General features: G+C 41.8%; 1 protein-coding gene across 2 annotated transcripts in view; it reads right to left on the bottom strand.

Moving 5' to 3' along the window:
- LOC122796618 (activin receptor type-1-like) overlaps positions 1-26,347 on the bottom strand; it is a 446,478-nt gene that overhangs the window by 135,117 nt on the left and 285,014 nt on the right. For both annotated transcript variants that reach the window (XM_044065233.1, XM_044065231.1), the window contains exon 7: positions 21,156-21,302. In XM_044065233.1, the coding sequence (XP_043921168.1) occupies positions 21,156-21,302 (147 nt within the window). The remainder of the gene's footprint in view (positions 1-21,155; positions 21,303-26,347) is intronic.

The raw sequence follows: 26,347 nt of genomic DNA, 5'->3' as shown, positions 1-26,347 counted from the left end.
TTCAGAGAACACATCATCCACAATATCTAGCACAGGTGGGATAGCCAGGGGCCTGTGCTGAGGCAGTAAAAGGAAGTCCCTGAGCCTTTTCTTGGATTCTGAATACTCCTAACTTTCCCAATGGAAATGCTCCCTCATGGTATGGAAAGTTTCCCCAAAAGAGTAATCCGCAGGAGGAGAGGCTGAAGGGATAGATTAGTCAGCATCAGAGTCCTTATGGGGGGGAAGAGAGTATCCCTGGTCTGAAGAGGAATCAGAGGAAATGGAAACCTGACCAGGGGAATCATAGTCTGTATCCTGCCTAGGCCTTTTCTCAGGAGGGGGATGGGAACCCGATTAGAGTAATGAGGTCTTCTGCCATTTTAAGCATCTGTTTCTTAGGCATAGAGGACTGTCCAGGAGAATGCTGTACTTTCTTCTTTGTCTTTAATGGTGTTTTTGTCTTGTCTGTTGCTTTAATGGTAAGTTGCGAAGGTCTGAAAACACCCTCAGAAGCCGATGCCTGCTCAGCGGCATCAGACCCATCTGAGGGATTAGTTTCCGTAGGCCCAATACCTTTGAGTTTCCAGAGGCCTAGTTGTCTCCACGTGAGAGACGGAGGCGGCCTGTGGCTCTGAGGTAGCGGGTATCAGGGGCTGCGAAAGCCCTCACCGAGAACCGGCAACTGGCTTAGAAGAGGCTTTGTTGTCGGTTTTGGACCTCGGATGTCTGTCTTTATCCTTGTCTTTGCGTTTTTTAAGAATTGTGGTAGTCAATTGTTCCGAAGGCATTGTATAATTGAACCTTCGGCCAAAGTAGTGCAAAGCAAAATCAAAACGTCGTTTTATAGTGCGTTTGTTAAATCTAGGACTAAACCGACAACTAGTGACGTCGTGATCAGGGCATAGGCATGGAATACAGTAAGAGTGGAAGTCCTTATGAGGTATTTGCTTCCCACAAGAAATACAATTATTAACTTTTTCTGACATCAGTCTGAGGCAAGAAAAAAGTTTCCCCAACGGGGTACTTAGCTTTATTGAAGACTTCGGATCTGAAATTCGACTTCGAAAATCTCAGGAGTCGGCCAACCGGCACTTGCGAACTGTTTTTGCTCCGGCACCGCGCAGCAAGAAAGACTGAAGAAAATGGCATTGGATGCATCTTATATACCCCTGGCGCACTGACATCAGGGAAGAAGCGACAGCAACCGACGCCGGACCAAGACTTTGGAACTCTGGCCGACTGCGGGACCGCCTGACGGCAGGATAACCCAAGTGTAATGACTGCAGCAGTGTAACACGATGAACATCACACCAACCCTCTCTGGGACATCTTCTGCACCATTCTAAAGAATGAAAAGTGTCTACAGCCCAATTGAGGAGTAGGATTCAGGTCACAAAACATGAAGTCCACAGCAACAAATCCTAATCACAGCAACCGAAAGCCACTGACTACAGAAAATTCCAGAACAGTAGATGGCAAACTGAAAGTCATAAATAACTAAATAAACAAAGCATACAGAGGCATTCCAAAAATGTTAGTAATGTTTCTAGGACAGGAAATATCCCCCTTTGCATCCTACTCACACACTTGCATACAGCAAGTCCAGCAGTCGGCACAGAGGTTTAAAGCTGTGAGCTATAATTTCTGGATGCAGGGTTTGATTACCTCAGCCTTCATTTGCCCAGCTGTCCAACCACTTCCATAACCATTCAAATTATTTTTCCACCTCTTACTCATACCATCTTTGCAATATGACTGCAAATCAGAACTAAATCAGAGGCTTAGTTATTACTAATAATAAAGACTACAATCTTAGGGTTACCTCCCTGATGACTGTCAAAGTGGATCAGGTTGGTCTCATACTATATACCAGGCGTTAGCTTTTGCTGGCACATAGTAAGAAGCACACTTTGCCTTGGGAACGTTATAATTCTAGACTTCAGGGCTGCTTCCTATCAGCATACAAAAGTAAAATTTACTGCCCTATAGTTTTCTGAGCTGATCACAGCTCCACCTTTGTAAATGGGCAACACAACTGCTTGCCTCCAGCACCTCTCCCTGAGGTATCTGCTGAACAGCTTTGTCATAGGCTGCACCAAAATGTCCTAAATAGGCCTGCTAGTATTAAGTGGAATCCTTTATAATTTCCTGTATCTCAACCTACTTTAAAACTTCTCCAATGGCTATTCTACCTCCTCCAGTGCAATATCCTCCTCTCCTCTTATCCTGCCTTCCTCTCCACTGCTTCTTTTCTAAACGATGCAAGATATTAAAATTAGAATGTCCACTTTTTCTCCATGAAAAATTATGGCATTTCCTTGCTGACGCTACTTCAGCTTTCCACAGTCTTCCCTTCTAAGTGACAGATGATGATACCAAAATTGGCTTCGGGGGGGTCAGTTCCAAGGGTGATGGCATGTCCTATCAGACAAATGAAGTCAGCTAGTATGTCGATACATTAGAGTACAAGTCTACCTTTTCACGGATAACTTCAAAATCAGAATATATGTCACAGTGAAATACTTAGCCTGTATGCAAACCAAAGGGCATGAAAGAAACACCGAGCCCTGAAGAACTAACCTTTTTTCACTACTGCTTTACACATTACTGAAAATTTAGTAGCAAACATGTGCCGTCTGTGTTGCTGATCAATATTCAGCTTTATTGTTTAAGACACACCAAGACTCAGAGGCAAAAACATGTCCATCTTATTCAGCAGTAATCCCCTACTGCTTTTCTAAATTACTTATCCTAATGACAGCCTCCCAAATAAAGGATGTGAAAAAAACATGTATCTGGTACACTGCATTACTATTAAACCTGCCATCTACTAACAGCTATGTTACATGCTAAAACCTGTCTACACATTGTATTTGCAAAATACGTACACAAATGCAGCACTCAAAATTCCTAGTCTGTTTACAACCCCCAAAAACCAAATCCACGCAATTAAAAAAAATAAACACTACTACTTTACATTTTAAAATCTGTAAATAAATAAAACATTGACTTAATTTCTCATTCTTTGTGATGCAATATAACAGAAAAGCAATTTTTAACACAGTATGCACCTGTGTATATGGATGCACACACACACACACACACACACACACACACACACACACACACACACACACACACACACACACACACACACACACACACACACACACAAAATACAAGTCGCTCTCTCCCCCAGAAACTACTCTAATCACCTAAAATAATCTTACAAATGAAATGATTTTTTTTTTTTTTGTGCAAATAAAAAATGAAAGTGAAAGAAGAAAAAACAAAAGACTAAAAGCAAGCCAATCAGAATATGGCAATAATGGCAAAATTGACCAAATTCTACTAAAAAAAATCTAACTGAAACTGCATAATTTACAAATTTATTTACTTGTGTTTGATTACTGGAATCGTCCAACTCAGCTGAATAAGACCAGTTTCAGCAGAGGCCCAGAGAGAAAAGTTCCACAAACTTATACATTCTAACAATAAAAGAAACATATTGACAATATAGAAAAATATAATGTAATATAACACAACTTAACAAAATTAATGACTTAATATGATTACTTTCAGGAAAGGCAGAAAGAATGGTTATGACATTCTGTAAAATACATAGGGTAGAAGAAAAAGGATGGGGTTACTGAGAGCAGAAAATATTACAATTAGGAAGAGACAGGAGAGCAAGGAGGCATTATTAAAGTGAAGACTGATGGAGCACTTTGCAAAGAGACATTTACTGCAAGTAGAAAAGAACAATTTAGAGTTAGAAGACAGAGCAAGATTGGAGAATTCTAGGATAATACAGGCAGACAGCATTATTAAAGAGTAAAGTTAATCAAAATTTGGATGCAGTATATGAATAGCTTTATTTATTTGTTTTACCCTTTTTGACCAGGTTAATCCCACTCAACTTTTATCTTCTTTTTAGGGGGGACTAAGGTGGTATTTATACTACTACGTGAAATATGGCTAGGAAATCAGGGAGCTTCCTCTATTCTTTTCGACAGGTTTCACGGGATCTCTTACATCCACTTGAGTTTACTACCAACTCAAGCAGATAGGACCTTGGTTTAATGACTCATTTGAAAGACGACACACTCAGACGTGCAGCACCACTTATGCTGCACTGCAGGGTCAGTAACTATCTACCTGGTGTGGGAACAGAACCCACAATCTTCTGCACCAAATGCAAGTGTGCTACCTGCTGCACCACTGACAGCGACTTGGTTGTAGAAAAGAAGAGGCATAACAGTGAGTTTAGCCAGGTGAAATGGAACAAAAGCAGTGCCAGAAATTAAACAAGTACTCCTTTAGTCTGATTTTGAAGCAGATAAAGGAATACATTACACTAATAATTAGTAGGGTGGGACACATTCCCTTATATGAGGGATCACAGACTGGTGTGTGTCTCTCTGTGTGTGTGTGTGTGTGTGTGTGTGTGTGTGTGTGTGTGTTCTCTCTGATAAGTTCTGTTTGAACAAAGGAGCCAGGCACGGGTGTCTTCTTTCTACATTGTCATCTGTTTTATATTTAGAACCATTGAAAGAAAATTAGGAATTAAAAAATTCAGGGATATAATTGGTATGGTAATTAAAAAAGTTGGCTTTATTTACAGACAATATTATTTTGTACCTGATTAAAGCAGAAAAAGAAGTTGCAATGTTGTAGAACATCTTGAGACAGTCTAAAGTCTTCTGGGGATGTAACATTGATGAAGATAAAACAGACTACAGCTGTAAACCTATGTAACCACACAAGAATTGGTCCAACAATACCCATATCCATGGGGACAAGATAACATGAAGTACTTAGAAGTATGGGTTAAAAAGGATTCTGTTACTGCAGTTAAGGATATGTGGGAAGAGACGAAACAAAAGAGAAACTTTATACTCTTGTTTATGGATAAGCTTGCAAGATACAAGCAGTGAAAATATTTTTAGTCCCTTTAGTTTTATATACAGGTCAGGCATACTTTTATCACCCAGAGGAGATACTGTGGACAATAAAAATTAGTTGAAGAAATTTAGCTGGGAGGGGGAAGAGGACAAGGACCAGGACATTATATATATATATATATATATATATATATATATATATATATATATATATATATATAAAGCAAACAGAAAGTTATAAATCAAAAGTGGAAAGGGGTGACAATGAAGCAGGAGGGAAATTCAAGAAATCAGGAGACAGTGGGATTCTGATACTGATCTTTAAGGGGAGTAACAGCCATACAGAATATTATATATATAAAGCAGTAGAGAGTATTTTAAGAACTAATCCAATGCGAGAATAGAGAAAGGAGATTTTGCTGATAGGGATGACTGATATTAGGGGTACAAGAGGGGGCTTGAATTTATTAGAGAAAACTGGCAATGGAATCAAGGTATCAGGAGCAAATAATTGGAGAGGTAAAGCTTATAGAATAGAAAGAGGCCAAAAAAAACCCAAACATTTGGAATGCAGGCTAGAGACTCCCTTCCCTTTCAGGAATTGATAGTATGGGCAAAGAGAAAGGGATAGGAAAATATTAAGTAAAAGATCTGCTCTGTTTTCAGTTGAAACGAGAACAGAAGCTGCTGTTAAAAAAAAAAAAAGACAGTTAGTAGGTTATACAGAATATTGTACAATAACCACAGAAATCAATCCGAGGAAGTTAGAAAAGATTTGAAAGAGAGAATGGATAAGAAATTCATTAGGAAACCATTGGAGGACGTATGTATGGCTCCTAAGTCTCGTAACTATGCAACACAGTCTCGAAAATTCAGGATTTTTACTTGGAAGTGCTGGTATAGGTATTTTTCTACCCAGAGCAGACTCCAAAGAATTTTTCCTCAGGTAAAGAAATGTTGGGAGTCATGATGGGGAAGAAAAAGTAAAAGGGGAACATATGTTTTTGGAGTGGAATGAGTTGGCAGACTTCAAAAATTCCTTACAGAGTACCCTGTCAGAAATACTGGCCGAGCAAATGGGTATAACTGAGGAAATTATTATTTTGAGCTGGGACACGGGATCTGAATTACCTAGACATAGTAAGGCCTTGTTAAGTTAATTTTAGTGGTTGCCAAAAAAAAAAAAAAGCAATTACTATTAAGTGGAAATCGGTCTAAATCAACTACATTTGAAGTACTGAATATAGTAACAGAGATAAAAGAACTGGAAGGGGGATCTTTAGAAAAAGGGTAGGAGGAAATTACATAGAGATAAATTTAAATTGATGGAACAATAGATGCAAAACAATGTTTTGGAGGAGGGGGAATGAAGTTTAAGGGAAGGCAGAAATTGAGCAATTTATGTAACATTGGATTGATGTGATGCATAATGTTTACAACCAGGAACATGTTAATATTGTTTGTTTTCCTTTATAGAAATTTGTTTGCCTGTGTCTTAAGTGATATTTATTAATTCAATAAAGGTGTTAAAAAAATAAACAGCAGGGAGGGAGTTCCAAAATTTAGATACATTGGAGGAATACAGTCACCAAAAGTTATGTATGATTTTTTTTGACAAAGTAGATTTGTATTTGATGGATGAAGTGATCTTGCAGGAATGTACTGTTGTAGGCATGCAGTGAGGGAGGGTTACTTGTCAGGAAAGAAGAGTACACTGCTTTTCGGCAACACAGCAAACTGGGAGAAGGGCACTATGGGTAAAGCTTAGCTTGAGTGTTTTTGGCTGGTGTGAGCTTGGTATATGGCCAATTTGGTTCCGAGGATGGAACAGACACCCATCTGTAAGGGAAGAATGAAGATTAACATCAGATGAAGAGTATTCGATGTGCCATTTTAGCTCTTTATAGCTGAATTTTTTTTTGCAAATTTGAGATGAGTTAACTTTTTGAGTACTATACAGTGAGGAGATGAGTTGTGCAATTTGGTAGCAAATTTTGTTCAACCACTGTTCAGGTTTTTGGACTGATGCGAAGTTAATGATAGGCGAGACGCAGAATAAGTATGACTGGAGCTGCGTGATTGAGCAGTAAGAAAGTTTGAAGCTCATTAAAGGTGACCTAATTTACAGTGAGGGTTTCTCACCACATATTAAATGTGTTTGTCAAATTTAAGCTGATCATCTAGGATGACTCCTAGCAGTCTGGTTTGTGAGACGACTTCTAATTGCACATTTTGCAAAGGAGGGGAAAGTAAAGTTGTAGTTTCTGTCTGTGTAGGATCTACGAGGAAAGAGTATTATTCAGGTTTTACTGGTGTTTAGGAGTAGCTGCAAGTGAGACAAAGTTTTCAATACAGGTGAATGACTCCTGAATGATGGTCTGTAGTGGGAGTACAGAGGATGAACAAAATGGAGTATCATTATCTTCAAACTGAATTAATGTTGCATGAGCTGAGGCGAAATCAAGATAATTAATGAAAAGGTTAAATAAATGTCCAAGAATGGAATCTTGTGGTACACCATGGCACACTGCACCATGGCACACTGCTACAGTCATCCCTCTCCACAGAGTCATCCCTCTTCACAAAGGAGGAGCGACTACAGACCCTGGGAACTATCGTCCCATTAGCCTAACAAGTCTGATATGCAAAGCTATGGAACGCATCATCATGGACTAAACAAGGATCTAGGGAACTCCAAACTCTGGATCCCACACAGTTTGGTTTTGTGAAGGGCAGATCATGCCCGCTCAACTTGGTCAACTTCTTTGAGTCAGTCACTAGAGCTGTGGATGAAGGCAAGGTGGTTCACACAGCCTACCTTGATCTGGCCAAGGCCTTTGATACCATTCCCCATTCAGGAATCATAGAACTCACTAAGCTAGGCATCAACCCCTATATCACTACGTGGGTTACAAACTGGCTCACCAATAGAACCCACAGTGTTAAAGTAGCTGACTCCCAAGTCAGACTGCCGACCAGTCACGAGTGGAGTCCCACAGGGTTCAGTCATGGGTCCTCTCCTGTTTGGTATCTACTTCTCTGACAAAGTTAGCAGACTATTGCAAGTTGGGAGCTATTAACTCCCCAAGTGATGTTGACATCCTACAGAAAGGCCTCAATGAGACCAATGACTGGTGTTAGAACCATGGCCTTAAGCTCAATGCCAAAAAATGTGTCATCCTCTTTGGGAAAAACCCGGTTCCCATGAATTACCACATCGACGGTAGTCCACTGATCTGGGAACACAGGTTGACAGCAACCTCTCTTTCGACCATCACACAGTGACTGTGGTCAGAAAGTCCTGCTATGTGGCACATCTCATTACTAAGGGTTTGGCATGTACCTCACTAGACACCTGCAACAACTGGAGAGGCCGCAAATGTATCTCACAAAGAGGATTCTAGGCCTTAAACACTTGTCCTATATGGACAGACTCAAAAAACTCAACTATTCTCTGTCTCATCACCTATTTAGAGAAGATCTCTGCTTGACTTAGAAAGCCATGTCTGACCTAGCTCTGTTAGAAATTCTACAGCTAAAGAAATCCCAATCCCTCCATACCACACACTCCAGAGACCTCAACCTCATTACCACAATCAACAGAACGTGCTGGAGGGACAGGTTCATAACCCAGAGACTGCCCATGCTATGGAACAGACTTCCCATACATGTCAAACAGAGCACCTCACTGGCCCTCTTCAAGAGAAATCTTGATGAGTGGATGGGAAATAGAAAATTCACCCTGGGGATCATATAGTGGTTCTACTTGACAGAGGCACCGGGAACTAAGGTCGGGTGGCACGATGCCAAGGTAATCCTATGGGCTAGGCTTGTAAAGGTTACAGGGCCATTAGTCTAGTACACACATATGCATCTATGAACAAGTAGGTACTGGTTAATTATGTAGAGATGAGGTTGAATACCATTTGACTGCTTCTGAGTGGCTGCTGATGTAGCTAGTGAACCAGCTGAGTGATGTAGTGAAGAAACCTAGTGAGTGAAGAATATGTAGCAATTCTGGAGAGGAGACTGCAACAAAAGCTTTTGAAAAATCATGGAAGAATGTAGATAAGAGTTTGCTTCACTTCCTCTCTGTGAAGACACTAGGGAAAGACTGCAGGGCTGCTGTGGTGCAATGATTGGTTTGAATCCAAGCTGGGTATTTTACAAGAGATTTCTGGACTGCAGGTATTGTAAAGCCCTATTACAGACACACCTTTCAAGTATTTTTAACAGAAATGAAAAAAACAGTAGTTGGAAAGAAATTTGACATCTCTGTGGAAGTGCCACTTTTATGAAGAGGTAGCTTAAAAAGGTGATCTTTGTGGGGGCACACAACCCCACCACAGAGCCTACATAATCAATCAATGTGCTGTCTGCTTGGGTGTCTCCCTCTTTACAGTGGAGTGCGAAACTAAGGGTTTTGGGTCTTGTGCTTTTTCGGACACGAAGAACAAAATTAATTCTGAAAGGTTTCCTCCCTCCAGATCTGTAGACAACAAAAAACAAGCAGCAGTCAAAAAAAAATCCCCAAAGCCCAGAGATTCTGAACTTAGTAAGAGGCAGGTCGATCTGATATCTCAGCACTGGAACAGCAAAAACTGGAGGATTTGTTGGCCGGCATACACTCTACCTCCTGTTCAGAAAACTCCAGAGCAGACAGTGTTACATGATTCTTCCAGGAAGGAGGTTCCATTGGACAAATCAGAGTAGCATCCCCAATCCTTGTCAGCACTATCAACTAAATCCTTCAGGTCCTATGAGAGTACCTCCAAAGCAGATCTGAACCTCTTCAGGCAGAAGTTACGGAGTACTCAGATGGAGATGGTAGTCATGCTGACCTCTTCAGCTCTGAAGGCAGCTGAATCCACATACTGTATCCCAATCTCAATTCCTTAGCCAGCCAGAGCTTCAGCTACAGTGTTTTCAGATTTTACTTCAACCCAGAGCCTATGTCCTTTGCACAGGCTTCTCTTATAGCCTTAAGAAAAAAACAGATTTATAGATCAGACTGACTCCAACTTTGTTGGAGCTGATGCAGTCCTGGGACCAAGGGGTCAGACTGCTAACCTCGACAGCAGCCTTGGATCAAGTGGGTTTTGTTCCACTGGCTTTGGTAGGGTTGAAGGCTTTCAGCTCAGTGGCTCATGTCCCCTTACCACAACATTCCAATTCCTTTCTTTGGGAGCATCCTCCTGTCACTGGTACCAGCACTCCAAATGAAAGGTCAGGTCCACTGGTTCGAGCGAAGTCTTCATAAATCTACATAGAGACTCCCTTCTTGTGTTGCCTTCCCATTCTCTTTAAGCTCCTAGTGGTCACAGCTGAACCGCAAGTCTTGGTATCACTACTCCACAACAGCTTTGGTTTTCTGGGGAGTTAGACAAAGCCACTCCTGACATACCAAAAAAGAGGATGTCGAAAAGGAAGCACCTAGACTTGTCTTTGGAGTTTGCAACTTCATATTATGAATTAGAGGCTCAAGAGGGCTCCCCTCTACCCCCTCTTGAGGATGCCTCATTTGGTGATATTTTGAAACTTATGCATCAAAGGGGAGCTTGGCCCACATTCCCCCTCTCAGGATGAGATGGTTCAGATTCCGGCTTATGGCTCAGCACCATCTACATCTTGGGTAACAACTCTGGCAGGCAAGCACATTGATCTAGCAGCCTGGAGGTTGAGGCAGGAGCCAGATAACTGTCAGGCAATCCCCCAGAAGCCTGACTGAATACTTTGACTGCCAAAAGATACTATTTTGAGCTAAATCCACATCAGGGGATTCCATCAATGCTGTGGCGACTACAAAACAAGAGCTCTCTCTCAGTCCACCCCCCCCTTCCCCATATAAGAGGCAAGGGTGAGGAACAGACTAAGGAAGTGGGTGCATGCTTCAGACACACTTCCTCTGAGGACCTCGAACTATGCCACTCCCGAACAGATTCCAGAGAGATGGGACCCAATAAGCTTTTCCTACTCTGAACAATTGGCTGATGACAGACAAGTAAGCAACTGAAATCAACCATTTCTATTATGTTGAAGAAAAGCAACCCCTTCATGTTCCTTATGCATAAACTGGCAGATGGAACAGCCAGGTCCAACATGGGTTAAATCTCTGTGACTTTGTGGACAACTTTAAGGAGTCCTTCACTAATGCCCCCTTTGACAGATCTTCCCTCACTGGTCCCTCAGTGAAAGAAAAAAAATGAGGAAGTGTGAACAGGATGGGGCAAGACCTTGTCTGCTGTCAGAGTGAAGTCTGAAGCCCCACAGAGAGCTTACAGTGGGAATCGGAAAGGGCCTTGTAAACTCTGGTTCAGGAGGCAGACAACAGTTGGATTCACCTTCTGACACGGTCAGCAACAGAAGAGGTAGTCCCTTTAATGGACATCAGTCCAGAGGCAGAGGGGGCCTGCAAAACCAGGGATACTATGGACCTTTTTCCAGACTGAAAAAGTACAGTTTTGTACCTACCATAAATGTAGATGTTCGAAGATCCACATTGCTGCAGTCCTAACACTTGGGTAGTCCGCTGTCCCAGTCGGCCCGAATACCAAAGTATATGGCTGACGTCGGTCAAGGCGCATTAGTCTGACGTCAGGACGTCAGGGTACAAATGTGCATGACCGACGTCATATCCTCAGTCTTTTCTTGCCCCAGATGTCAGAAGACCCTAAAAAGATAAGGCTAAAACCAAAAAACACCACACACTCCTGCACCAAATATATATACAATATATACAAATTTACAAGAGTATAACCTCACCCACACAACCACCCCTAAACACAGAGGGGAAGGAGGGAGGGTAAATTGGACTGCAGCAATGTGGATCTTCGAACATCTACATTTATGGTAGGTACAAAACTGTACTATGTTCTTCATACCACATTGCTGCAGTCCTAACACTTGGGTAGAATCCCAAAGCAGAGGTAAGGGAGGCTGGCAAATAATAAGGAAGCAAGAGCTGACAACATGCCCTGCAAAATAGCCGTGGCAAAACCAGCCCTAGATTTAGAGTAGAGAGGAAGGTGGTAATGCTTAGAGAAAGTATGCACTGAACTCCAAGTAGCTGCCTCCAAAATATCCTTAGTTGCCACCCCCCTTAGAAATGCTGTTGAAGTGGCAGTAAACCTAGTGGAATGAGGCCTAATCCCAGCTGGAATCTCCTTGCCATGATGGGAATAACAAAATGCAATGCAAAACCCAATCCACTTAGAAATAGTTTGTTTTGACACAGGCTTGCCCTGAGAACTCAAAGCAAAAGAAACAAACAACTGCTGAGACTGCCTAAAATCCTTAGTCCTGCTTAAATAATAACGCAACTGCCTGTGTACATCTAAAGTGTGCAAAATCTTTTCCCCCCTATTTTGGGGATCTGCATAAAAGGTAGGCAAATGAATAGTTTGGTTTAAAGCCACACTAGAAACCACTTTAGGCATAAAGGAAGGATTAGTACGTAAAGATACCCTATCCTTATGAAAAATCAGGAAAGGCTCAACCGCCATAAGGGCCTGCAATTCAGACACCCTTCTTGCAGATGTAATGGCTAACAAAAAAGCAGTCTTCCATGACAAATATTTCAATTCAGCAGTAGCTGCAGGCTCAAAAGGTTGTAGAGTGAGTTTCTCCAACACAAAATTGAGGTCCCAAGCAGGAGTAGGAGCTCTACGTGGGGGTCTTATATTCTTTGCCCCTCTAAGAAATTGCTTGAACAAAGGATGAGAAAACAATGGTGGGTCACAATCATAGTGAGCTGAAATTGCTGCAGCATGAATCTTAATGGAAGAGAAAGACAAACCTTTGTCCAATAACTCAGTAAGATATTGAAGAGCCACACTCAAATTTGGCTCAGAAACATCCAAATCCTTTGCTGCACACCAAAATAAAAATCTCTTCCATTTTCCTCGTACACTTTCCTTGTACTAGGTCTTCTGGCTTCCATAATCACATTCAAAACTTGCTGAGGAAGCTGAGACCTGCTATGGTTCAAAACAGAATATGCCAAGCTGTTAGATGAAGAGAGTGAAGCTTGACATTGAGCAGATGCCCGTCCTTCTGAGACAATAGGTGTGGAATCAAAGGTAAGGGCCATGGAGGCTTCCTTACCAGACTCCTCAGCAATGGGTACCAGTGCTGCCGAGGCCAATCTGGAGCTATTAAAATCATCCTTGGCTTGTCTTGTCTGACCTTTAGTAGTACCTTTGGGAGGAGAGGCAGAGGTGGAAAGGCATACACATGAAGAGTTTTCCAACTGAAAGAAAGAGCATCCACTTTCCAGGCTGTGTGATGAAACCTTTTCGTGCAAAACTTTGGCAGCTGGTGGTTTAGTGGAGAAGCGAACAGATCTATGTCTGGAGTTCCCCATGACACTGTCAATGTCTGAAATACATGAAGATCCAGTTTCCACTCGTGGGGATCCATGATTTGCCTGCTTAACACATCTGCTAAGGAGTTCTGTGCTCCTGGCAGAAACCTTGCTTGAAGATTCAGCTGCAAGCTTAACGCAGTCTCCCACAAAATCACTGCTTGCCTGCATAGAGGATAAGAATGTGTTGCCCCTTGTTTGTTGATGTACCACATGACAGTTGTGTTGTCTGTTAGAATCAACACCTGCCCTGGAAGAAGTAAATCCTTGAAAGCCAGTAATGCAAACTGGACTGCTAACATCTCCTTCATGTTGATATGTAGATGCTGCAGTCTGGCAGGCCACTTGTCTTGTATCCACTTTCCATTCAGATGAGCTCCCCAAGCTGTGTCTGAGGCATCTGTCGTTAGAATCTGACTCGCCTCTGGCGGGTCACAGAGAGTCCCTTGTTTAGGTGACATTCCTGAGCCCACCACAAAAATTCCTTTTGAATGCAAGGTATTATTTGAATGACAGTGTCCAAATCCTGGCAGTGCTGTGTCCATACATTTTGAGATACCATTGTAGCTTCCTCATATGCAGTTTGGCATTGGGAAGTACCAGAATACAAGATGCCATGAACCCTAAGGCTTGAAGGACTGTCCTTGCAGTCAGCCCGGACTGATGAGATAGTTGATGGAAGTAAAGAGAAAGATTCTTTTGTTTGTCCGGGGTTAAAAAGGCCATCCGGGCTGCTGTATTCAGTCTCACACCCAGAAAGCACATGTCTTGAGAGGGTACTAGACTGGACTTTATTTCGTTCACAGAATACCCTAGGCATCTTAGCACTGCTATCACATATTCCAAATGATGAAGAAGCACGTCCCTTCCTTGAGCCAGAATCAGGCAATCGTCCAAATAAGGAAAGATTTGTATTCCTTTTAGCCTGAAGAAAGCTATCACTGGAGCCAGAACCTTTGTGAATACTCTGGGCGCAGTAGATAAGCCAAAGGGCAATGCAGAGAACTGATAATGAGAATTCCCAGCTCGAAAACGCAGATACTTCCTGCAAATTAGTCTGATAGGAACATGAAGGTAAGCTTCCTTGAGATCCAAAGTTACCATCCAGTGATCTTTGCCCAGCAGAGGTAAAAGCTGTTGTAACGTCAACATTTTGAACTTGGGAATGTCCAGATAAGTGTTGAGGATAGACAGATCCAAAATTGGTCTCCACGTGTTCCCCTTTTTTGGTACTAGGAACAGGCGAGAATAAAATCCTAGGCCCCTTTCTGGCACAGGAACCGGCTGAATGGCCCCTATTTGGAGCAACAGAGAAATTTGCTTGTGAGCCTCTTTCCTTTGTTGAGGAGGAATGTCTGGCATGCCTTTGAAAGGAGGCAAGGTATGGAAATAAAACCTGTAACCGTGGTGAATGATATCCAATACCCATCTGTCTTGGGTAATTAAACTCCAGTTTTCTTTGAAAAGTGCCAACCTTCCTCCCAAAGGTGCTGCCAGACGAGAAGATTCTGGCAGCTGAAAAGGCAGGTCATTGTGTCTGTTTACGAAAGGACTGACCCCTGCCCTCACCAGAAGACTGAGCAGGTGAACTCCCTGTTCTAGGCCTAAAAGAACCTTGAGCTCTGCCTCTACCACGTCCAGACCTACCCCTAGACTGGGAATCATAAGCAGGATATGTCCACCCCTTGGTAGGCCAATTTCTACTAAACTTCGGAGGCTGAACCTGCAAAAAAATCTTTAACCATCTGCATAGACTTAGCCTTGTCTTCCATTTTCTTTAGAACTGCTTCCACAGGCGAACCAAACAACACATCAGATTGTAAAGGAGCATCTAAAATCCTTGTTTTCACATGCTCAGCTAAATTCTGATCCTTCAACCAGGCGTGCCTGCGAAGAACCGAACCAGTGGCAGCCACCCTCGAAGAGGCCTGCACAGCATCAAAACCACATTGTAAAGAATGCTTACTCACCTGTTCAGAAACATGAACTAAATCCTGCAACTCTTTACACTCAATACCTTCCGCCAAAGCATCTACCTTAGACTTTAATTGTGAAAGGAGATAATTTTGGTATTTCAACATGTGAAACTGACAATTCAAAGCTCTCATGGCCAAAGTGGAAGAAGTATACACTTTCTTTCCCCATCTATCCAAAGCCCTAGCCTCTTTATCTGGAGGAACAGGATTTTTAACAACAGAAGCCTTAACATCTTTAGGCCCCTGTGAAACAGTTCCTGGGTCTGCCCTAGGACTCTTAAAAAGATACTTATGAGCTTCAGGCACCCTATAATATCTATCCGGTTTAACTGGAGCAGGAGGCAAGGAGTCAGGGTTCAGGAAGCCTCTGCAAAACATCCTCTACCACATCTAGAACAGGAGGTATAGCTAAAGGCCTATGCTGGGGTAGAAACAAAAATTCCCTAAGCCTTTTCCTGGAATCAGAGAAATCCTGACCTTCCCATTTAAAATGCTCCCTCATGGAATGAAGAGTCTCTGAAAATGAAAAATTCTCAGGAGGAGAAGCAGAAGGAGTAGAATCATCTACATCAGAATCAGAGTAAGGGGAATACTCCTGCAAGTCTTCAGCCGAAGACTCAGAAGCATCCGAACACTGCTCAAAACTCCCAAGCTCAGGTTCCACCCTAGGCCTCTTATCAGGAGGGGGCATAGAACCTCTAATCATTGTAATCAAATCTTCTGCCATCTTAAGCATATGCTTCTTAGGTACAGACCCTGAAGAACTAGGGGTAACTCCTGAAACAAAACCTGGCCTGCCCCTGGGAGAAGCATTGGAAACAGCAGGGGAGGGCCTAACCACCTTAGGAAGGGAGGGAAGAACAGCTACCTGAGAAGCCCCTTCCGCCTGGCCTACCTCCTGAGAGGTCACATCTTGCAGTAATAAAGTCTCTCCCTGGGATTCCAAAGAAATTTCTGGCTGAACCCTGGCTCCACCGAGCCTCTAAAGAACCGGCGTCCGGGACGGACAGTTCTTCCAGCCTAGGCTTTGCTGTTTTGTCCTTGCGCTTTTTTGGCGGGCGTCGGAGCATCCGGCGGCATTTTATAATTACACCGCTTCCCAAAACTAACCTGGCACAATCTAATCTTCTCTTTATAGTGCGTTTGTTAAATCTAGCACAAGAGCGACAGCCAACAACGTCGTGCTCAGGCCCTAAGCAAGGTATACACAAGGTATGGTAATCCCTATGAGGTATCTGTTTCCCACAAGAAATACAGTTATTCACTTTTCTGACATCCGGTAAAATACTGAGGCAAGAAAAACCAAAATAATCCCCAGCGGGTACTTAGCCAACTTGGATTCGGTCTGAAACTCCGACTTCGGAAAATCTCAGAACGCCAACCTGCACTTGCAAAACTGCTTCTGCATCGGACCATGCGGCAAAAAAGACTGAGGATATGACGTCGGTCATGCGCATTTGTACCCTGACGTCCTGACGTCAGACTAATGCGCCTTGACCGACGTCAGCCATATACTTTGGTATTCGGGCCGACTGGGACAGCGGACTACCCAAGTGTTAGGACTGCAGCAATGTGGTATGAAGAACATCAGTAGTATTCCTACAGGTTTGTCCGACTGCTTCACTCTGGAGGAGTTTTAGGGACGTCTTTCCCTCCACCCTTCTACTTGGCAGGCCATTACACAAGACAGGTAAGACTGATTATTTTCAGAGGCTACTACAACCCATTTTCACTACCCCAGCCCATCATACTGTTACTGGAAATCACACCCTACCAGGTAAATGAATCTAAAAGAGAGGTACTCTCACTTCTAAGAAAAAAAAAACATCCATCAAAGAGGTCACTCCAGAGTAGAGTGGGCCAGGATTTTGTTCAAGATTCTTTTTGGGTCCTAAAAAAATTCAGGGCCTCAGACTCATCTTGGACCTTAGCCTTCTGAACAGATTTGCAAGACCTGTTTCAGAATAGTCACAGTACAATCAATTCTACCCCATCTCAGGGAATGTAACTGAATGTGCTCAACAGACCGCCATAATGCCGATTGTGAAGAAATCAATGAAATTCTTGGGCTTCTGAAGAGAAGTCAGTCATCATCATTTCATGATCCTATCATTCAGTCTCACAACAGCCCCAAGAGTGATTACCAAACGCATGACAATCATAGCAGCTCACCTACAACTCTTGGTATTTGGCATCTTTCCGTACCTAGATGATTGGTTCCTTGGTGCCCCCTCGAAGTCTCTAACCCAAGATAGAAATTATCTCCTAAAACTTTACACCTCCATGGGGACATCTATCAACCTTTACAAGTCAAATCTAGTGCACTCCCAGAATATTACATTCACAGAACACAGTTTTGATTCTACCTGACCCATAGTACCATTTCTTCAGTTGTTGAGATCAACAATACAGTCTCTTCTTCTCAGTCCTGCTCCTCCCACCAAACCAGTGCTGAAAGTTCTGGGCTTAATGGCCTTCTCTGTCTTGATGGTTCATTTTGCATGTTTTCACATGAGAATCTTGCAATGGCTTTTTCAAGCTCAGTGGTGCCAGCATCAAGTGTGTCTATCTAAGATCATGGTTAGCACAGAATCTTGCAGATCCCATTTGAGATGGTAGCTCAAGTCACTGTTGATACCTGCAGAGAGACCATTTGCAATACCAACCCCAGTAGCTATAGTGACAATGGACGTATCCTCCCTGGGGTGGGGAGGCCATTTTGAAGTGAGGATGGCCCAAGCTCAATGGTCTGAATTAGATGCCAATCTTCACATAAATGTCCTGGAGTTGAAGGCGGTCCTCCTTGTGTTGCAGGAACTTCAGGACCAACTTTAGCAGGGGGTGATTTTTATCCAGACAGACAATATGACTGCAGTTTGGTGCATCCATAAGCGATGAGGAACCAGGTCATACCTGTTATGTCAGGAAGCAATGACGGTATGGCAATGAACAATGGCCTCAAACTGCTTTATTACTACAACACACACATCCCTGGAGTCTCCAACTGCTTAGTTGAGAGGCTAAGCAAGTTTCTTTTCATGCCTCATGAGTGGTCTCAATTCAAAAGTACCCAGAGTTTTCATAGTTGGGGCTTCCCTTGCTGTGATCAGTTTGCTTCTTTACAGAACATCAAGTGTAGCAACTTCTTTGTCCAGAGTCCCCAACAAGGACAGTCAAAAAGGAATGCACTGCCTCAGCAATAGCCTCCAGGGGTTCTTTATGCTTATCCACCCCAACCAGTAACTTCCAAGTTTCTTCAGTAAGCTATTAGGTGTAAGGCAACAGTCATCCTCACACCCCCCCTTTTGTCCCAGACAAATCCAGTTCCCCCTTCTGAAAACACATCTACTGAAGCTCCCTTGGCTTTGGGATGCCATTCCAAATCTGGTCATTCACTCCTCCAGTAAGTCTCAACCAGACCTCCAAAATGTAAAGCTAACAGCTTGGCTTCTCCAGTTCTGATTATGGACAGAGATTGTTATCTCACGGAGGAAGTAAAAAAAATCCTTATGGCTTCACAAAAAGACTCCACGCGTAAAACCTATCACAGTGAATGGAAACATTATGCTACCTGGGCTGACAGTCAAAACACTGACCCCTTCTCTGCATCTGTTTCAGATATTTTGCACTTCTTAGACTATCGTTCAATCTGGATCTAGTTACACCACAGTCAAAATGCAACTAGCGACAACCTCTGACCTTCATGTTGGCTATGAAGAACATTTGCTTGTTCTCATAAATTATGCAAAGTATTACTTGAAGGAATATTTCTAATCAGGCCTCCTACCAAGGATCCAAAACTGCCATAGAAACTGAATTTAGTGCTTCAAGCTCTAACTAAGCCCCCATTTGTGCTGGCTTCCACTGCACAGCTGAAATTCCTTTCCTGGAAATTACTATTCCTAGCAGTTATTACATCAGCCAAGAGAATCTCAAGAGTTGCCGGTTTTATATTCCTCCTCGCCTTATACTGTTTTCCACAAAGACAGAGTTGCGCTCAGAATGAATCCTTCTTTTCTTCCCAAGATAGTTACTGAAACAAATCTGTCCTAACCAATACATATACCAGCTTTCTTCTTAAACTATTCTAACAGCAGGGAATACATTTTGTTCATGGAAAGTTACGTTTCTACCTTCAAAGAACCAAACCATTCAGAAAAGATGCACAACTCTTCATTTCCATTGCTCCTAAGGAATTTGAGCAGAAAGTATCCAACTCTTCCCTCTCTAGATGTCTGTCAGACTGCATCACATTTATACTATCCAGAAAAATCCCTTGCCAGGTAAACCTTGGGCATGTTCCACAAAAACTGTGGCAACATCCATGCCTTCTTTATGTCTTCCTCTATTAATGACATATGTGATGGTGCATCCAAGCATGTTTTTACTAGCCATTACAAGTTGAGATTACCTTCCCAAAGCCCAAGCTTCATTTGGCTCTACCATTCTAAAAGGTCTCCTGTCATGCGGCAACACAGGAAAGTGCACAGCTAGGGATTCTGACCCACATGTTGGATTGGATGGACTGAACAAATAACAGAACATTTAAGTACTTACCCTAATGACAGATTCTTTCATTCATGTCTGTCCCATATGACAACCCTCCCACCATCCCCATCCTTCTCTTGTAAGACCTGAAGGATATTCTGGGATATTCAGTCAGAGTCCGTTTATTACTAGATCAACCACAGACTGCTCTCTAGGCATCAACTGAAATCTGAGGTTATTCAAGGGACAGGTGCATTACTGGAGCAAATTTGTTTTGTGGCTTAAGGCTGGAACACTGATGTTGTGGGGTAGGATCTGACACGCTGTTTGAGGACCCATGTTGTATCAGATGGACTGAATGAATAGGATCACATAATTTTGTGTGCGCACTTTTCTGTGCTAACATCTGCTGTACAAAATAGAAAAAACTACTAAATATGCTACTCAAATTTAAGGATAGCAACAAAGATTTAAAAAAACAGCTGGCATTAAACAGGACAGTGTCCCCTTTTTCTCTAATCGCTCATCATTCATTCCCCATGTAAGGCAAACTACAACCTTATGTTACATAATATGTAGCTGTCACTCAATAGCTGGCATAGTCCCTAACTGACCCAATCATGTACCAAGCATGCAACACCAAGGCAGTGCACTACTCTGGCCTTACAATTAAAAATTAAAGAATTTAGGTGTGCTGTGTAACAGTTAGTATTTCTGCATATCGCACCTTAATGTCATGCATACTTTCATCGGTATGCAGTAACAGACACAATATTTGGCTGAACCACACAGTATCATGGTTCAAATGCTTACTGCCCTGCAACACTGGCAAATGCCAAGGAACATAAGCTAGTTTGTTTAAAACTGAAAATGAAAGATGCAGTATAAAGGGCTGAAACCCTTAGGCATAAAAAGAGGTGGGTTACACAGTTCTCCTTTAAAACATTCTGCTACATTGGTGTCCTGTGAAGGAAAAAAAAGAAATCAAATACAGAGCAGGCACATATGTGCATGCACACAAAAAAAGAAAAGAAAACAGTAACATATTGCTCTTCACAGGCAATTATTTAACTGAGGTAGTAGACTAATTGCCATGGATCAACTGCAGGCACATAGTGGGCGATTGTGATGACAAAACAATACAAATATAACAAATGGTAAAAATTATATTATAAGCACAAGTAAACAAAAACATGGTCATAGGACTGTGTACCAAACTCACCATATGCAACTCAAACCTGCTAATCTAGGATTATAACTGAAAAAATAATGATATGGACACAACTTTTTATTGGACATAAAAAAACATTCCAATAATTTACCTGCACCACTGGGACAAATTATTTCATGTGACTACCAAATGGCTATGTTTTGCAGATTATGCTTAATGCTACCAAATGACATCAAGAGTACCTTTCTACTTTGTGAAAAAACTGGTCTTACCTAATATGTTCTCATGACGAAGAAGCACTGTATTATAGATTTCAGTTTCCCTAAACCATGATTTTTCATCTCTTGATGAAAAAATTTTCACAGCAACATTTTCTCCTTGCCATTGGCCTCTCCATACTTCTCCATACCGTCCTTTCCCTGTGTACAAAATAAAAACAGATTTTATAATTCTTATATAAATTCTTAGAGTTGTTGTTATGTCTCTACCTTCAAAGAACCAAACCATTCAGGAAAGATGCACAACTCTTCATTCCCGTTGTGCTTAATTGGAAAAAAGCACATCACTAGACAGCTACTAAAGCTATAGTTGCACTTAACTTCACTGTTTTAAAGTACAGAATTTCATAGCAATACTTCAACAGACCATTAACAGCTGCATGATACCCGACCAAAATCTCCTTATTTGTGGACAAAAGACACGTGCACATTAAGTTGACAATGACAAAACCACAGTCTACCAATGCAATAGTCTTTAATGCAAGAATCATACATGAAGAAAAGGGCACGTGAAGATAATCCCTTCTAACACTGTGGAGGACTCCCCTCCCCAACTAAGTCTCATACATAAGTAACTGCAGAGTCTTTATAAGGGAGGTGCACAAGTTTAAGTCCAGGACATCTGAAGAATAACACAACCAAAAACCTCAACATTTTAGGTATGGCTGCTTCATCTTAGAAAAGAAATCCGACGCAAGCCACAGATGTATGGTGACTAACTCAGAATTATACACACAATTCACTTTGGTTAGCAGGTGCTTAAGACTGCTTATAAAGATTAGGAATCCTAAGTGAGATTTTAACATGGCTTCATAGCAGCTACATTACCTTACAATCACTACAAGGGGCCCTACTAGGTGGTGCCACAATTTGGTTCATTATCTCTTACATTCCAATTTGACGTTTTTTCCTTAGAAGATTTTGTGCTGACAGCTACATGCTGTAAGGATAATACTGCATACAACAGCACCTACCCTTCAGCCTACCAGTCTGACCCAACCACTGAGCAACTGCCTTTTCTAAACATCAAGACAACAATGAATATTTAATACCTACATTGTTAACAAGTAATATACATGTATATACCTGTGCAATGTATTGGAACACCAACAGCCTCTGCTAGATGTAGTCATCATTTACACACAGAGAAAGGGAGGTATTTGCTACCTACCACAAAGGGACCTTGATTTTAGATTAGGCATATATTGCTTTGATGCATCATGAAATTATGAATGAATGGATCCACTCTGGGCTAGAAGAGGAAAGAAGTTCAACCATCAGGCTGGAAGCGGACATAAGGTAATGAAAAGGAAAGGCTCAAATAGCCACATCCTGACATTCCTAAATTACAAAGGAGGACAAACTCCTGGTGCCAGTCTAAACAGTAAAGCTTGGAGACTATGTCAACCAATGGACAAGTAACAGTGATACAAATGTCTACAATGGACACATTTCTGAAGTAAGCACTTTAATCAGCCATGCCTCTACTGAGGCTGCCATCGACAGCTGCATTTTGCAAAGGGTGACAGGCTGCCTAAAGATAAAAATATGGCAAATAGTACTTCATTTAGTTAGGGTCTGGTTGTTAGCTGCTAGCCCATCACTCCCTGTAATAAATGAAGCAGGCAGTTATTTCATCTTCTTACCCACATACATCAGCTTCCTTGTTCCCCACGGATGTCTGCCTCAGCTAAAAACACAGGAAGATGGTTATGATTTAATGGCAATTTTTTTTTTTTTTTTTTAGAAAAAAAGTGGGTTGGTCCTAAGAGACACCCAACAGCTGAGAAAGAGAGAAAATACAGACCAATCAAACAGAGATGACAGCCACCAGGAGAAACCTTTTCCTAGTAATGTGTTTTTTATTGTTGGTTTGTTAGTCAGGTGAATGAGCCAATTGCTAGACTCTTCAACCACAATCCAAGTTAAACTGCAGTCACAATAAAAACACGTAAAACATACAGTAGGAGTCAGAGTTCTGCATCAGTTACTCTTATATGTGAAATACTGAAGTGTACAACAGGCACAAAAAATGCAGGAGTAAGCAAGCAAGCAATAAGCCCAAATATACATTAAAAACACATTAACAATGTACAGAGAAGTTGGTCTGAACATGGATAGCTGAAGTCTACTGATTGTGAAATGGGAGAGGAGCAAACAAATCCCCGCCTCCACCCCACAAGAAAATGTTTGACCAGTTGCTGCTGGATCTTAGTTTTGCTCTCTACAAAGTCACAATGAGCAAACATAGCTGACTCAAATTTCTAACCGCGGAAAAATTAAGGCTCAAAGTCAAACAGGTGTCTAATACAGGACAGCATACCTACATCATCACTGAATTGAACAGCACAGGATACAGTGCAAACTAAAATGAGAAACTGTCCCACTTGGCAGAGTAGCTAAGTCATGTAGACGGTCTCCTGATTTCTTCAATCACGTTTGACATTCCAGTCATGAGGTCCAGTGCAACCAAAGGGTTTATAGCAAAAGGTACTTTCTAAGGTAAAGTTTACTGCCATCCTAACAATGGAGAACTTCCTTTACTAGCAGTGAGATGGTATCCTCTATTACCAGGGGTGTAAAAATCTGAAACCAAATCCTTCACTGACACTTTGGGGCAGAGAAGACAAGTTTTTTGGTCTTTCCTGTCTGAAGATGGCAATGAGGTGTGGAATCGGAGGGAATGAAAGTAGTAATGTAATCTCCCTAGCTTTGGACTGAAGAATGCATCAGATATGAACTCCAACATATCGCACTGCATTTAGCAGAAAATAATGAAAACTGCAGTCTATCAAGCAACAGGCAATAAACTAACCACAGCTCCTCAACCCACAGCTCCAAAAGAGAGCCTAAGGAGCATAGCAATGCGTTTGTCAGCATATTTACTTTGCCAGGATAAGAATGTATGCGACAGTGACAACCCCTGGTCCACTGCCAGACATGCACAAGGGCAAAAGAGCAACCCCTCCCATGCTGTTTTAGTACACACATTTAAAAGAAGCCTTGAAAGGAGCTCATCTTCCAAGGCCTTTGGAGATGCACACCAAATGACTGATGTGGAGCACCCCTCCCTACAGGCAAACACAAGTGTGTCACACAGGGCCAGAGATGAGTTCCCCACCTCAACAACTATCACCATCGGTGACAGGTTCAGCTGCAAGAATCTGAGGCCCACATGAAGATTCATAAACCCCTTTACAACTCAAGACCAACAGTAATGTTTGGTGACCACTAAAATATCCAAGAGCAAATGCAGACTTTGTAATTATCAGCAGCGCATAGTACAATGCAACAACTCCATTAAAAAGAGTGTGAAAAACCACCATTAAAGACCGTGGCAGTATTCAAGTCCAGAAATCTAGACTTTCCACATCATCTTCTCCCAGTACGGTACATTCTTGACTTTCTGGGTTCTCTTTACAGGTAGTAAAAACAATGGAGAGAATCTAGCTTCCTGACACTGAAAACACCCCAATGATATGAAAGCTGTAAACCAAGTCCCCCAGTTTATGGACACCTGTAGAGACCAGTTTTAGAAGCATCCACTCAAGTGATACAACCTGGAAGCCCCATGATGAAACCAGAAGGTGCCATCAGGAATCACTCATCCACGTAGGGGAAGCCTGGAGTTTCTTATTTTACACAGCTTCAGTCGGCATGGCCAACCCAGTGATAAATAGAGCTGGCAAAAAGGAAAGTACAAATGAAAGGACATCACACTGAAAAGTGGTATCACCTACAGAAGGAACCTCATGTGCTGGCCTTAAACAACTATGTGCCTATTTAACAGAAAGGAATAAGACTGCAAACTGCCAATGAGCTTAATCAAGTAATCCTGGGTTTGATTCTCTAAATCTCTACTTGCCCTGTGTTACTCTTAAGCAAGTCACTTAACCAGTCAGAGCTCTTATGTCACCCCTGAAAGAGAGAGACTTGTGCCTCGTGTACTTATCTGGCTAACAAATGAAAAGTAAGAAATAAAGACGCATAAAAAATTATGGGTCAAAAAGTATTCATTACATCCCCCTGACACCACTACCACATACCCCTCAACCACACATTTACAATATGGCATCAGGAGCTTAACAACTCATATTTTTGTGGAGGATTCAAATATTAAAATTAGGAAGGAAATAGTCTGCCTCCCCCTTCAGAACCATAAAAGCAGCAGAAGCAGAACTCCTAACTTCATTCTAAAGAAATGACAATCTTTAGAAGTAACTTGTTATGACGATTTGCTAAGGGGCACAGCCCAAAGGCCTATCAAATGGGGAAGTCTGCAGCTAAGACATCTGGTAGCAGGCACACCATGTAGAGGTAGTGCTTATCCTGGGGTAGGACTTTGAGGCCACATTTAATATACTTAGGAAGCTCTTCTACGCCTTGCTCTGTTCATCCATGTCTTACAGTCAACAATAAACCAACAATCAACTCTCACAAAAAAAGGTTTACAAACATGAAAAATGTAGGTGGCAGGGCTTTGTTGCCAGTACTAACACTGTTATAACTACTACAGTTATTAACAAATTTTTTTTTTTTGTTAAATACAAGAGCCACTGGACCGACTACCCAAAGAGCTCAATTAAGTGAAAAGAGACAAAAAAAATGCAGAAATAGGTCAAAAGTTAGAAAAATATTATCACTAAAATTAAGAAACCTAAAGCAGCTAATGTATGTATAAACCCAAAAGGGAAGTGGCTCATAAATGTACTAAAAGCAGAAAATTAATGAATGAATAAACAAAATAATGAGCACTTAGCTTAGGTTCAGACTATACGCCTATAAATTAAAGGGGGCAAACAAGATATGTGGAAAATTAATATCCAGAAGGATTATAGGAGGAAAAATTTAAAGGCGCTCAATGCTTAAAGCACTAGCAGGGATGGAACAGAACAGATAAGTAGCTTGATACCCAATAGTCGGGTAGGATAAGCAGGATCAAGTGTTATAATACAAAAATGCAAAAATCAGTGAAACACATACAGGCAAAAGGTCATAAAAAATGAAGATAAGAATGTTTTTCCCTATAAACAAGTCACCAAACATGTAATATGATATACAAATGCAAGTAGTGAAGACAAAGTAACCAACTAGCAAAGATAGTAACCTTAACATGAAGTAATGTCTACAGGCGCTGATTTTAATACATGAGCAAAAGATGCATGTAAGTAAGCCTCCTTATACAT

The sequence above is a fragment of the Protopterus annectens genome, chromosome 3.part0, assembly GCF_019279795.1.
Source record: "Protopterus annectens isolate FY-2018-M chromosome 3.part0, PAN1.0, whole genome shotgun sequence".
Classification (NCBI taxonomy): domain Eukaryota; kingdom Metazoa; phylum Chordata; order Ceratodontiformes; family Protopteridae; genus Protopterus; species Protopterus annectens.
This window is presented reverse-complemented; position numbering and strand designations above follow the sequence as displayed.